At 38.4% G+C, this 15096-nt stretch overlaps 2 protein-coding genes across 3 annotated transcripts; one reads left to right on the top strand and one right to left on the bottom strand.

Annotated features, from left to right (window-relative positions):
• Positions 1 to 3208: 3208 nt before the first annotated feature.
• Positions 3209 to 5397, bottom strand: LOC102709728 (probable serine/threonine-protein kinase PBL15). Its single transcript, XM_040522037.1, has 4 exons — positions 4762 to 5397; positions 4488 to 4623; positions 4230 to 4366; positions 3209 to 4134 (listed from the first exon to the last, which is right to left on the bottom strand). Exons 1-4 carry the CDS (start codon positions 5203 to 5205, stop codon positions 3532 to 3534), a joined length of 1320 nt encoding a protein of 439 aa, XP_040377971.1. The 5' UTR covers positions 5206 to 5397; the 3' UTR covers positions 3209 to 3531.
• Positions 5398 to 11238: 5841 nt separating this feature from the next.
• Positions 11239 to 15096, top strand: LOC102719468. Of its 2 annotated transcripts, none has more exons than XM_006650046.3 (4): positions 11239 to 11405; positions 14011 to 14199; positions 14276 to 14315; positions 14755 to 15096. In XM_006650046.3, exons 2-4 carry the CDS (start codon positions 14014 to 14016, stop codon positions 14814 to 14816), a joined length of 288 nt encoding a protein of 95 aa, XP_006650109.1. In that variant the 5' UTR covers positions 11239 to 11405; positions 14011 to 14013; the 3' UTR covers positions 14817 to 15096. The 2 variants fall into 2 exon arrangements, with proteins under 2 accessions (XP_006650109.1, XP_006650108.2); XM_006650045.3 differs by lacking the exon at positions 11239 to 11405 and adding an exon at positions 13457 to 13656.

The raw sequence follows: 15096 nt of genomic DNA, 5'->3' as shown, positions 1-15096 counted from the left end.
ATATGCCGCGCAGATGCTTTCGCCCGATCGATCGACTCGGTAAATACTAAAATTGTCGTCACCCAGCCGGGTCTCATTCTTCTTCTTCTTCCTCCTCTCTCGCTGTCGCCGGTAGCCAGGCGAGGACGGCACCGTGCACGCTGTGCGGCGCGGGCCCACCAGACAGCGGCCGGCGCCGGCCGGTAGCTGCTCTGCTGCCGCGGAGGCGCGTGCCTCCGCCGCGGGGACCCAACGAAAAACCGGCGAAAGATCTAATCCTGCACCTTGTTGCTTTGACTCCGTTGGCGCGCCGCTGGATCGGGCGATCGACGGCCGGCGGCCGTAGGGAGAGCGAGAGAGAGAGAATGTCTCGTCGCGGCTAGCTGTATAAGTGCCCGCCGGCCGGCGAGGTCGCCGTCGCGAGTGAACGGCATGCATCCCGTAGCTCTTGGCTCTCCTATAGGCGGCCTCCTTCCGTTCCATCCATCGAATCGAAGCTCCCGCGCGCGCGCCGTCGTCAAAAGCTAGCTTTGTTCTTTCGGAAATTTTGGTCGGTTCCGATAATAGCATTATTTTCCGAAATAATCTATTTATATATATTATATATATAAAGTAATAGAAAAACGAGCCTTCACATCATCTTTTATGGGCTATCCGAAAAAAATAAGAAAAAAAAAAAGATCAAATCTTGTCTTGTCGGATTCAAAAATCTATCTTTCCTCTTAATTTCCGTATCGAACCCGTTAGATCAGGTCCTAATCTTGCCCGTCCGATTCAAAAAATACTTTTCCCTCTTATTTTCTGTTTTTTTTTGAATCTCCTCTTATTTTCTGTTGATTGCCCGATTAAAAATCATTATATTTTCTTTTCCCTCTTATTTTCCTTTGATTAATCTTAAAATTTATAATAAAAAAGAAATCTCCACGTTGTCTCTTATGGGCTCGAAATTATGAGATTAATCAAAGAAAAATAAGAGAAAAAAGAGAAAAGATCAAATCTTGTCTTGTCTGATTAAAAATCTATTTTTCCTCTTATTTTCTGTATCGAACCCGTTAGATCAGGTATATGGTTAAAAGTGAACGATATGTTATTTGAAACAGGTTATGTACAATCACAAATAAGTAATATATATATGAAAATAAGTAATATATATGAAAGATATATAAAAGAACATAATTAGATATGAAGAGAAGATGACAATATTAATATGAAGATAGAGGGAAGAAGAGATATTATGCCATAAATTTTGTACAACTTTGATCTATTGTATTATTATTCTTAGATCTATTATGTAATTAAGATAATATAAAATGAGTCACTGTTTTACTTTGCGTGAAGCGTCAAATGCAAAAGTTTGATCTAAGTTAGGTCCAAGTTTAAAACTATATTACCACTTTTAATATTTATATTTTACAACAAAATATAAAACTATATTTGATATTATATAAAAATTTCACAACGAAGTTAGCCGCGCAGTCTGCGCGAGTGATTTTTTTTCATTTTAATGTTACAAATCAATCTATTATATATATAAAGTAATAGGAAAAAGAATCTTCACGTCATCTCTCACGGCCTAAAATTCTAAGATTAATCGAAGAAAAACAAGAGAAAAAACAATATTTTTAATCAAATAAGGAAAGAAAAGATATGTTTCGGTAAGAGAAAAGGAACGGTTTTGAATCGGACTACGAAACATGAGGGACATAAAAAAAATTAACGGTTTTGAATCGATACTGGCTATCTAATCGTGTTCTTCTTTGTGTTTACAGGGTGTTGCCTCTCCACTATTAAGAGTGGCTACCTTAAGGTTTCGGTAAGAGATAAATATTTTTATTACCAAAGCGGGTAAGCGACTTTTTGAAAACATCAATATTTTTGAAAACGCGTGAGACAACGATTAGAAACATATACAATCATGTATTGGTTTATAAGTTTATATCCCATAAATAACCAGAAAAAATATTAAATAAACAAATAACTCATGTACAGAGAAAATCACACGTTAATCAAAAAATAAAAAATGGAATTAGAAATACAAATTTAGAATATAAACAAAAGTAAAAAAAAGAATCCATGTATAAATAAACTTCAAAAATCTGACATTTGGATTAAAATAAAAATAGTTAATATCGAGTGAGGAGTTCATCTAGAAATACCACTCTTATGGGTTAGAAAAATCTCACATTAATAAAAAAACATACAATTTTAGAATTAAAGATAAAAATAAAAAGTTTATGCGTAAGCAAAATTATCTAACGATACAGAGGACTAGACCATAAAGAGTCCATGCGTAAGAAAAATTATCTGACGATACAGAGGATCGGACCATAAAGAGTCCATGTATAAGAAAAATTATGTGACGATATAGAGACCAGGTCAGGTCCGGTCCGAGCACCATGCATCTGATCTGATCTATCTATGCTATTTGAATTAATAATTTAATATATATATATATGAATTTAAAAATTTTCATCCATTTTTTTTTAAAAAAACTCAAGCGTAAATTTCGGTCCTCCGATATAAAAGTGTATATCGAAATTTCTAACCTGCTATAGATATCTCTATCTATCTCTAGAGGATAGCTCGGCGATTGGTTGATGTCTCTTTTTAAGTCTGAACACTGAAATGGGCACTGTCACTACTGAAAGGAGGTGGGATTTTCACCCTACTCCAATGATGTCCTTTTGTGTTATTATTCTCTTTTAATGTTTGTGTCATCTAAGTAGTCGTGTAAAGTTTTTTTTATAATATAGATAAACAATATTACCTCATAAACATGCACGTCAAAGTTCAACATATATATACAGGTTGAAGAAAGGAGAAGTTCTTTTATTATTTTAATTTATTGGATTTGAATTTATAGGTTTGTGTAGGGATATGTTATATTGATTTATGCTGTAATTTTTTTTTGAAAAATATAACCGACTGAATGATAAATACCGAGGAAAAATCTTCTCAAAAGAAAACGAAATGTTTTTCCAGTGGAAAAGCCTTCGTCGTGAGCTGATGATACTGATGCGTTTGTCTTGTTCACGAATTTCATCGAAATTTCGACATCTATCCATATCCCACACGCCTTGATTTCTTTTGCTCCAAAAATTGAACTAGTTTTTTTTTTGTGAAAATCATATGTGGAATCATGAAAAATTCCAGACTGAGACTTAGTCTTCAAAGTGGAAAATTAAAAAAAAACGGATATATCGAAACAACCGATTTGCTAATCGGTAAATGAAAGTACAATTCATGATATACACGGTAGGAGACTCTCCTGCAGTCTTTTCCTCAAAATAAAATGAAAAATATATTTCACGATACATGATCTGCCTATAAAACTAAAAACTCTAGCTACGTATTCTGGTGAAATTAATTCCGCAATAATCCATAATCCATATGGTAAAAGAAAATTTTAATCAAGCTCGATGATCACCACGTACAATACATCGGTCGTGCAAATCGTACAGAAGTAGAGCTAACGTATATACATACACGCATACAAATACGTACTCGATGACGTGGCGAGTCTACGAACGTACGTGGCCAAGGCGAGATCGATCAGGGCAGCTTGGCGGACGCGCTCCTCCGGCGGGAGGCGCCGCCGCCACCGGTGGAGCCGCCGCCCTTGACATCCCCGCGGATCTTGGCGGAGATGGCGTTCCTCCCGGCGACGGGGGTGTTGGTGGGCCAGAGGCCGACGGTGACGGCCATGTCCTTGAACCCCTGCAGCCGCTCCAGCGCCTCGACGACGGCGGCCATGCGGGGCCGGTCGCGCGGCTGCGGGCTGGTGCACTGCACGGCGAGGTGGGCGACGGCGCGGGCGCCCTTGACGGAGTAGTGACCGGCGAGCCTCTGGTCCATGATGCAGCGGAGGCGGCGGCTGCTGCCCAGGTAAGGGCGGGTCCAGTCGACGATCTTGATGACCTGGTCGGCGTGGAGGCTCTTGCCCCGGACGTGCTCCATGGCGCGGCGGCCCGTGAGGAGCTCGAGGAGCACGACGCCGAAGCTGTAGACGTCGCTCTTGATGTTGAGGTGGCCCGTCATCACGTACTCCGGCGCCGCGTAGCCGTGGGTGCCCATCACCCGCGTCGTCACGTGCGTCTCCGAACCCTCCGGCCCCATCTTCGCCAGCCCGAAGTCCGACAGCTTCGCCGTGAACTCCTGCAACCACGACGGAACAACCAGATTAATTGGCTCGCCGCCGGTGGCGCGAGGAAGACGAAAATGGATGGAGCTGAGCCGTGCGTCTCCCGTACCGAGTCGAGGAGGATGTTGGAGGCCTTGAAGTCGCGGTAGATGACCGGAGTTGAGGCGCCGTGGAGGAAGGCGAGGCCCTTGGCGGCGCCGATGGCGATCTTGATCCGCGTGCCCCACGGCAGCGTCGCCGATATCCCTGCACGCACGCACGCACGCACAGATTGCGTGATTGGTATCATCATCATCATCCCTGCAGATTCAACGATCGATTGGGTGGCCGGCCGGGGGGGGCTCGCCGGAGATGCATGCATGCTTACTCTTGAAGAGGTGGTTCTCGAGGCTGCCGCGCGGCATGAACTCGTAGACGAGGAGGCGCTCCTCGTCCTCGCAGCAGTAGCCCAGCAGCTTCACCAGGTGCGGGTGCCGGAACTGCCCCAGGAAGATCACTTCCGCCTGCACACGTAAGGCGACGACATGGCCGACCGCCGGCGAACTGATCAGTGCATGCAGTAGCTAGAGACAGGGAAGTATAGCATCGCTAGATTGGCGCCGGGAGGGAAGAGGAAACCACATGCATATATATACACGTACCAGCCACTCCCTGTGGCCCTGGAGGCCGGCGATGTCGAGCTGCTTGACGGCGACGGGCTGCGGCAGGAGGCCGGGCCTCATGCCAGCGTCGACGAAGCCCTTGTGCACGGCGCCGAACCCGCCCTCCCCGAGCAGGTAGCTGCTGGAGAAGTCGTGCGTGACGGCGCGCAGCTCGGAGAAGCTGAAGGAGTAGAGCTGCAGCGGGCCGCCCGCCCCGACCTCCTCCTCCCTATCCTCCCCCGCCGGCGTGGCGGACGACGACGCCGGGCTGTTGGTCATCGACGACAGCTTGCGGAACGAGGCGAGGCGGCGGGAGAACTCGGAGCGCGCGGGCCTGCACCGCGCCAGCCCGCCCCCCGCCGCCGCCTCCACCACGACGGCGTCCTCCGCCGCGCAGCACCTGGTCGCCGACGCCAGCACGGGCCTCCACGTCCTCGGCGGCATCTCGATCGATCTGCAACGCTCCTCTGATCGAATCGGATGGGGAAGTCGGGGTTGGAGTAGAGAGGGCAGGTGAGGGGGGTGGGGCGTAGGAATGGGGCACAAATATGGCGGGAGAAAAAGTGGAGCGAGGCCAACCGCTCCAACAAAAACCGGAGGAGGGAGGCGGCCAACTGCTCCGGGCGAAACGAACCAACCACTCCGCTCTCGATCCTCCTCCTCGGCCTCCGCTTATGTATGTGTCAGACGGACGGTCCAAGTCCTCCGTCGCCGGCCGTCTCTGTCTCATGGATAGATAGAGATATGTATCAGCAAACGATGGAATATCGCAATGGAATGATGTTAATAGGTAAGCATATAACGACCCCATTTGGTACTCATTCATGTCTTCGCGGGGGGATCAAATGGTGTATCCTCTGCGGTATTGGACATGTTTAGCCACCAGGGTTAGATATCTAGTCCTCCTCTTTTTCCGCGCGCATGTTTACTGAACTGCTAAATGATATATTTTCTGGAAAAATTTTATATAGAAAAGTTGTTTCAAAAAATCATATTAATCTATTTTATATTTTTTAATAATTAATAATTAATTAATAGTGTACTAATATATTACTACGTTTTCCGCGCCGGATAACTAACCCATTTTTTCCTCCAAACGAACGCACCCTTACTCTAGTAGCATGTGAAATCCATGTATTAGTGAGTAGTATTGCAGGGGATCTGGACATATATATATATCTCATAATATTCCACCAACCTAACATAGTAACATGCGCACACACCCATTTAGCTATTTAGAGATGGATTTTCACCGCTGAGTTTGATATCCACTCATTTCTTGCATATTATCTAAATAGTTATTATTATTTTAAAAAAAACTGATAAGATAAAATTAATATGAGATATATCAAAAAATACACATGTAAATTCAAATACGACTTCTACAAGTTGTATAAAAACAAATTAATCTAAAATTAGTATCCACGCTTTTAAATTAAATTTGTTTTATATTATAACTTGTAGAAGTCGAATTTCAACTTGCATATCTCTCAAGTGATATATCTCATATTGATTTATTTTTTAATGTTTATTTAATTTTTTTTATTACTATATAGATGGCATGCTAGAAAGAGGTGTATAGCCAACCGAGCGATGAAAATACTTTTCTACTCCTGACATAAGTATCTAATGTTTAAGTACAAGGATCAGTTAAACTTAAAAGATTTTGATAACTAATTTTGTATTAAAACAAGTTTACAAAACCTAATAAGTCCATTATATGATATTTTTTAGGCAAATCTAAACCATATCATTGGTGGCTAAAATTTTTATAATGATTAATAATTTTAAAGTTTAAACCAAATCCCATCTTAAATATTTTTTAATGAAGGAATGAACAATAGAATCGAAGATGGACAAACATATCCTTTTGGTGATCGATATATACTATATATCTGGTTTCATAATACCCACCATTTTAGATAAATATATGGTCTAGAAAACCAACTTTGACCACTATTCTCCATTAATGTATATATAAGAATATCAATGAATATATTATTTTATTAAATTATATTTCAAGTCTAATCTATACCTAGTCTCTATGTGTTAAGTAAATATTTAAAATGCTATTCATATTTAAAATTTTAAAGGATTAATCTTAGTTTTATTCAAAACGATAAGTATTATAAAATTAGAGTAGTACACTACTTCCTCCATCATATAATATAAAACATAACTACTTTTTTTATCCCGTAATATAAGGCGTACATGTAAACATGTATTAACTAGCATATTTTTAATATCAAAACTTCCAACCACATTACATACATGCATACATTTTATTATATAATTATAATTCTTTCTTGTTCAGTTCATTAGGTTTACATCTTCTATATTATGGGAAGTAGGGGTATGGCTTAGCCACCTTTCGAGCATGCATGTCTTTTGTGGTTGTTGGCCTCCTACATAACGAGGCACAAAACACAATACAATGAAGCAGGAATAGTATATAAGTGCATGGAGTATGCAGGAATAGTATATAAGTGCATGGAGTATGCTGGAGCAGTTGGGGGTGGCGATGACGATCGACGACACGTACGCGACAAGAGCTTCTTCATATCGATACATATACTAGTAGTCTATTTATACGGTCTTAACCTGATAAAAATATATTTTTAGAATGAAATTTAGTCAAACTTTTAAAATTCTGACAACCAGTTTTTCTAAAAATAAATTTATAAAACTAAATAAGTTTACATATTACAATAGTATATTTCGACAAAAAATATAGTATATCATGTGCTTTGCGTGCAAACTAATCAATTACGAAATATTTGGTTGTCAAATATTAGAAGTTTTACTACATGTTGCCTTAATCACATATATTTTTTATTGAAGGGAGTATCCGTGATTATCCTCATTCCCGCTGTCAGCCGTAATGAGGGTAACCTGCTCACACAAATGCATGTTTGGCAATGAATAAAATATTATGGTGCTCATTAATAAATAAAGAAATGAATAGGGAGGGGAGCATATGGGGATAAAATGAGAAGAATTTTGAATATTGTCCGATTGATAGGATAAGTATATTGTGAATACTATCAGAATATTTATATTACGGGATAAGATTTAAATCTTTTTAAAACAGATAGAGTATATAATTCCGTTGATTTGTTATGTTTTATATTGTTAACTTTTATACATATATTTAATTATTCATCTTATAAAAATATATACTTATTATTTAACTTTCTTGTGATTTTTTATTAATAAACATAGTGGGACTTATATTTTTGTGTATGTGTATATAAATTTTGAATGAAATGAATGGTTAAATGTATATTTTACAATGACATCCAATATATATTAAAAACGGAGAGAGTGTATCGGTAAGAGTAAGACATTGGGGTTAGCTAAAGCATTGTCGGCGCCTATATTCCTTCTGATCAACAAGCCCTTCAGATGGGAAAGCACTAAAGGTACAAGAGTAGAGTCATGGTTGCATAACTCTATTAGCTAGATTTAGAATGTCGGTTCCTATAAATATTAATACACATGTGTATATGAATTATGTGTTAATATTGTGTTAACAAAAACTAGGAACCCGGTTTATATTTTTTTTCTGTTTAGAGCTTATCTATTTTTAAACATATAGGCACCACTTCCGATCTAAATTTCGATACCATAGCAAGATGTGTTACAGATGTCATCTCTACAGTTAGAGATATAGCTGGGTACAACAGAATATCTAGAGATAAAAAATAAAATCTTAAAAAAATACAATAAAATATTTGTCTTATACTTTAAGTATATATATATCTTTTATATACGCTATATGTATATTAAATATAACTTCTTCCTATTTAATATTTTCCACGGCCTAAACTCGATCAATTCTAAACACTCGAAAGCAAATGAGTGACACGTTCTGTATTTTATTCTACCTCTCTGCCCGACATGCCCAAGATCTGGATTCACGAAGATCTATATGACAGTCTTGATTCTTGAATGATCCGATGTTTCTAGGTGAAAACATGGGTAAGATGTTTGTGCTGTGCTCCCTCTCCCTCTGTCAAAAAAAACCAATTCCCCAGTTTCCGTGTCCAATGTTTGATCATCTATCTTATTTAAAATTTTTTTAGGAAATTAGAAAAAAATTAGTCACACGTAAAGTACTATTCATGATTTATCATCTAATAAAAACAAAAATACCAATTGCAAAAAAAATTGAATAAGACGAAGAGTCAAAAATTGTAGGTAAAAAGTAAAAAGTTGGTTTATTTTGGGACGGAGGGAGTAGTTTTTTTTTATGTCAAGCATAATTTTTTTAGATTCAAGACCTTGAACCATGCATACTTTTTTTTAGTATTTTTGAGTTAAAATATTTGCATAGAAACTTTTAGAAATTTTAGTTGAAAGTCCAATTTAGAATAGAATGTATGAATAATGTTTTCTTTGTCCCCATAATATAAGACGTGCATGCAAGCATGCATTAGCTAGCTCATTTTTTCCCTATAATATAAGACATGTATGCAAACATGCATTAATTAGCATATTCTTCGATATCAAAACATCCAACCACCCTACATATATAGGTGATTATAGCTAGCATATTCTTCAACATCAATACATGCACCAAGGTAATCTAAACGAGTGGGTGAGTGGGTGATTATAGCTCTTCCTTGGTTTTCCTTGGTCTTTATGGTGGTGATAGTTACACCTAGGATGGAGCGGGTGATTATAAGATCACATATTTAAGACGTATTGGAAAACATGGCTAACAGTAATCAAATTTCAAAACAACAATTTTAAATACCACTGGAGTGGTAAACTTCTCCTTTCTGGTTAATAGATATTGAAAATTCTCTAGTTCTTATCATTTTCATTGCTTGCAAATATCTCTTCCAGACGTTGCAGTCCCGTAGTCTAATTGGGCTCGCAGGCCCACCACCCTCTCCCGTGGGCTGTAGCCTGTGAGCCAACCCAATATGCCCCCATATTCTTTTGTTTCTGGTATTCTTTTTTCCTCTCTTTTCTCATCTGGTACAGTTGGTACTGGAGTACTAATATCCAATAAAATAAAATTTGCTACTACTACTGTCTACTGCCTTTTTTACTGCATAACTGACTCTATTTTAAGAGTCAACTACGTATTTAATCCCATTTTTTTTACTTTGTATATTTGACCCTGTTTTTCAAAAATGAATTTATAACAATTTCCACTCTCAAATTTATCTATAAAGTTTATATGATTATTTATATGATGTAATTTTATTAAAAGATATTATTACCTTATTATAGCATTTTGTATTAGGTTTATAAGATATCTCAAAAAATCTAAAAACTAGCCAACTAATGTGGATGTATATGTACAATAATTGCCACCGACTCATGTAAAAATATACACACTATAGAATATGGCTCATGAGCTAGTGTTTAGGTGCAAAAGTTAGTAACTGAAGTTAGCAATATCATTATCGAAAAATAACAAAAGATAAGAAAATTAGAAAAAGAAAAATACAAGGATAAATATTAAGTTTCACATCATGGTGGTAAAAATAAGTTTGAGTTAAAAATTATGAAAATTTTAATAATATTAGTAGACTATCGATAACTAAGAGTATAGCATATAATAGTTGTGAACAATTTATCACATATGTATAGCTAGAGACTAACATTCTCTTTGTTTTTCTCTTAGCATGTTCAGCCAAGGAACATTTTGCTTTGAATTAAATAAAGAAATAGTTAAAATAGATTATTTTTATGCTACTTCACTTATATACCAACATTTATTGGACGCGTTATACTTAACCCTTATTATTTAGAGTAGAGTTCATAAAGCCATATATTTGATAGTTGAAGTTACATAAAAACCACAAGTATTGGCATGTGACCATAGATGTTATTACCAATGGGTTTCATATAACCCCATTATCTAAATATCAAGTAAATTTAATATATGTAGAACAATATTATGTACAGGAAAGAATTAAGGCAACATTTGTATTAATAAGTTAATAATTAAAATTTTCATATGTACTTTATAAGATGAAAATTCTTGATGTACGTGTGCTCAACATATATAGGAGTGGAGTTTTGTGAAATCTTAGAACTACAATACATGGTTATGTGAGTGGTTTTCTAAATTTACTAAAAAGGAGTCAAACCTTATATTATTATTTTTACATCTTACACTTTATATTATATATATTTATATCGTATTTTCAAATTCTTAATTAACCAGAAAGATTAGAGTAGAAGTGGTGTCCCAAAAGGAGCGAGAAGATCATGTTTCTCAAGTATATTTTATCGTTCTGTTGGTATTGAGAAATTTATATTATATTTGACCTATGGATTTGTCGGCTACACCGCTATCTTACAAAAATACCATTATAATCATAACTCTCGCGTTTACTATTTGGACATTTTTTTAAGTTAACTTTAATTACAGTTTAAACTTTCATGCCACCTAAAAGGCCAAAATGCCCCCAGCCTTTATACTATTCAACGCCACCAGATCAGCAATCTCCAATCTTTTCTCCGTCTTCTCTCCCGTACACGGCAGGGAGCCAGCGCCTTCGCCACAGCCGCCCGCGTGCGCGTGCGCGTGCTCTCCCTTGGGGCGGCCCTCTCATCCGCCCATTCCTCTCCTCCCGGCTCCGCCCGCCGCCCGCGCCGATCTCCCGCGAGCATCCTTACCGGTGAGCATCCATCCATCCACCTCTCTCTCTCTCTCTCTCTCTCCCCTCTTTTTCTCTTCTGGAATCTGCGTCATGAACCCTAGATAGGTTGCCATCTGGATCGAGCTTAATTCGCCTTAATAACCTCAAGGGAGACTAATAACATTCTTTTTTTTTTGGTTCCAAAATGTTTGGGGGTTCAGTTGAACATATTAGATCCGACCCTGGGTTTTAGGGACAGCGTGCTCGTGGGCTATTGCGAGCTAGGTGACCATGTGATGATCATGTGCTCTTGTACATATATTGATTTCTTTTTACATTTTGTTGGGATTTTTTTTTGAAGCAATATATTTTTTTTTTGAAGCAATTGTTGGGAATTCAAAAGAATTAACACATCAAGATTTAACACTTCTAGATGGATCGGTAGCATCTGTGTTTTTCATTGTGTGTTAATAGAATGCTCATAGCAAAGATTTTGCCAGCATCTCGTGATTGTGATTTTTTCGCTAATCCTGAATTTATACAAAACTCTGTACCATTTATGCTGCAACATTATTCTTATTTCGACAGAAAGACATGCATGGGAATTACGAATTATGCACAGTTTAATCAACGCTATGATACATCATGCGCTATATTTCCCAACTCCTAGATGTAGTTCTCAACTTCTCATACCACAATACTCGAGTACCAAACATGTTGTTGCTTGAAAATACATAACTTCAACACTTGCAGTTTCTGCTATTTCCCATAAATGGTTTCTGCTTCCTCAGTCTGCCTTTTTCAACAAAACGTCCATCATATAGGGGACAGGGTTCCCCTTACCGTATTCCCTACCAAAGCTGCCATTTGAATTCAAACTCCACGGCTTTCACGGTTACTCCATGATTTGACCCCACAACCGTGCGGTTTGGGGCGATAATCACATGGCTTGAGGCAAAAAACCATGAACAGTTCATTCTGAGGGGAATAAAAATGGAAAAATTCGCATTCTTAACGAAAATTATTAAAAAAAAGGAAATAACTAATATGATATATTTGGTACATCTAGTGGCACATGCATGCAAAATTTAACACCTACCCCCCTATGGACCAAGTGCATCTTGAATCTAGTGGCACCACCGTAACTCATTTTCTCGCGATAATGTTGCAACAGAACCCATTACCCGCTACTTCTCCATGTTCTCACATAAGGTCTCTTTCTCTATTTGCGATCTAGCCCATGCATTCATGTAAGGACATATGTTTATAAAATTACCAACTGAAAGGAGGAACAACTACTTTACATAGTACGGTGTGACAAACAATGCTACAAATTATACTACTTGAGAAATAATTATGGAGTGTCGTAGTGAACCCTTGAATTTACATGGTTCAAACTGACGTGTTCATGTTATTGCAAATTGCTACATTCAACTTATGCAGACCTATTCAAACTAATATTATTACTGTCAGAAATCTACACTTAAAATTGGTATAAGTACAAGTTAACATATTTGAAACTAACCTATTCAGATTATTGCAAAAATATACATTCAACTATTACCAATTTGTACATTGATACTATTAAGCCTATTCTTTCGATATGTTAAAATCACATCCCTTCAAAAATCTTGAATGAAACATCACCTACGGAAATTACTGGTTCAGGCAGGCGATAGCTGCCGCTAACTGCATGGTTTCAGCTGCGCACGGTGCGTAGGCAGTGGCAGAGTGTGCTCTCAGGGGGTGGGGGGTGCTCACCTTCTTTCATCTGTCTGGTTGGGGGAAAGCTGGGGTACAGGGGACCATGCTTCTTTTACTTTCCAATCCCCATTGGCCTTCTTGGGCCCTCTATGAACAGTGCGGGCTCCACTGTTTTTTTATTTTTCCTCCCTCCAGTCACTTTTGACCTATAAATTGATGCTACAAACATTATTTTTTTTGTTACCTCTTCACCAAACAGCAGTATAAATCCATATGTACCACAGGGATTTTTTTGTTGCAAATTTTTCCAACATTTTTGAATTGGGCCAAATTTTGTAGGGGCCAAACCGCCACCTACCACTACCGCCCCTGTGGAGACCCTGGTTACTGTGGTAACTGCAGTGGAAGTGGTAACCGGCTGTAACAGGAACCCTGATAGGGGCAATGAGATACTCTCAAGTCCTACACTACTGTACTAACATCTCTCATGAATGTGCCTTCTGGTGCTGAATTGTGATTGTTGTGCAATTTAGAGTACCTGAATACATTGTATACCACGGTGTACTTTTTTATGGAGTACCAAAATGTACTTCCTACTCTGTTATGCTGTTATGCTATCAATTATGCTTTCTTGTCGTACTATTGCCAACAGATTGCATATTTACAATTAGTTCCTGTACTACTTTTAACTGTTACATTTGTTCTGTTCAATTTATTGGGAACCTCTGTCCTAAGGAAACAAAGATTTATGTAAGATAGTTTGGATGTGTTAACATTGCGTTAAGGTTCCCATCTTGTCACCAAACAATACAACTGGAAACCTGGACCTAGTTCCTTTCTTGGAGTAATAGAGGTGGATTGATGTCAGAGAAACATTCAGATGAACTACTTATTAGAAAGTCTGTTTACTGACAACAAAGAGATATATTTCCCTATGCAGGCAATGTATATTCGAGTGAAGCGAAACAAGACGACCTACTTCATACAATGTGATCCAACAGAGACAATTTTAAGCATTAAACAGAAGTTGCATTCACTAATTGATCAGCCTCCTGGTAATCAGCAGCTGATCTTGTTGGCCACAACTGAAGTTGTTTTGGATGACTCAAAGACATTGGCAGATCAGAAGGTATTGCACTAATAATACATTTTTTCTAAACATACTTTTGCACAAAAGCATTAATTATTTCTATATCTACTTACAGGTTGAAAATGATGCTGTTGTTGCATTGACACTGAGAAAAGGTTTTCTTCTACTATGACTGCATTACTGCCTTACCTTTTTATGATAATATACACTTACGTAACCATATGCACGTCATTGTTTTGTTTATGAGTTGTGGTTTTCTGTCTGTTCTTCCTAGACACAAACTGACCATGGCTGAATTTATGTACATGAAATAAATATTGCCATCTTACTTTGGGAAAAAAACACATAGTTTTTCTAAGATTCCTTTTCTTGGTGGCTTCAACGTTTACTGGGGATAACTTTGCTTTACTCATGTCATTAATCTTATGTGCCTCGGCAATCCATTTTACCGGTTATCAATTCATACATAAGTTTAAGCCAATCCTTGCAAAGGATTAGCTTGATAACATATTTTCTAGATCTAAAATTACCAATAACCAAGTCTTCGTCCATTTTTCTTTGCAGACACCTGACTATTGTTTGTTCTTTCATCAGATGACAGTGAGTTTGAAGAAGTATCCATTGCAAGGCCGGAAGATTTTATGTCGTCCTCATGATGCAGACTCCTTGTTCTGAACCCCGTGGGTTCTATATGTAGCTCTAAGCTTGCCTCTTTGCATTATTGCTCACCTTTTCCTGCTGTTATCCGCAATGGCATCGCGTTAATCCTTGATTTGACTATCCAACTGATTGTACTTTTGTACCTACCAAAGTCTGTGCCGACTGATTTTTCTCTCTAAACACACCTGATTGTACCTGAGGAGCATGGTGAGAGGATCACTGTGGATTCTGTTCGGGTCTTAATCCAATGATGCTTTGTAATCATGATTACTCGCA

This window comes from Oryza brachyantha, chromosome 3, assembly GCF_000231095.2.
Source record: "Oryza brachyantha chromosome 3, ObraRS2, whole genome shotgun sequence".
Classification (NCBI taxonomy): domain Eukaryota; kingdom Viridiplantae; phylum Streptophyta; class Magnoliopsida; order Poales; family Poaceae; genus Oryza; species Oryza brachyantha.
This window is presented reverse-complemented; position numbering and strand designations above follow the sequence as displayed.

Excerpts from the sequence above, each read along its gene's own strand:
- LOC102719468 (XM_006650045.3), top strand. Across the intron at positions 14,200-14,275 it reads AGACATTGGCAGATCAGAAG|GTTGAAAATGATGCTGTTGT; the intron begins GTATTGCACTAA and ends ATCTACTTACAG. Across the intron at positions 14,316-14,754 it reads TGCATTGACACTGAGAAAAG|ATGACAGTGAGTTTGAAGAA; the intron begins GTTTTCTTCTAC and ends TTCTTTCATCAG.
- LOC102709728 (XM_040522037.1), bottom strand. The coding sequence starts at position 5,205 with ATGCCGCCGAGGACGTGGAGGCCCGTGCTGGCGTCGGCGACCAGGTGC. Across the intron at positions 4,367-4,487 it reads CGAGAACCACCTCTTCAAGA|GGATATCGGCGACGCTGCCG; the intron begins GTAAGCATGCAT and ends GCGTGCGTGCAG. Across the intron at positions 4,135-4,229 it reads CCAACATCCTCCTCGACTCG|GAGTTCACGGCGAAGCTGTC; the intron begins GTACGGGAGACG and ends TCGTGGTTGCAG.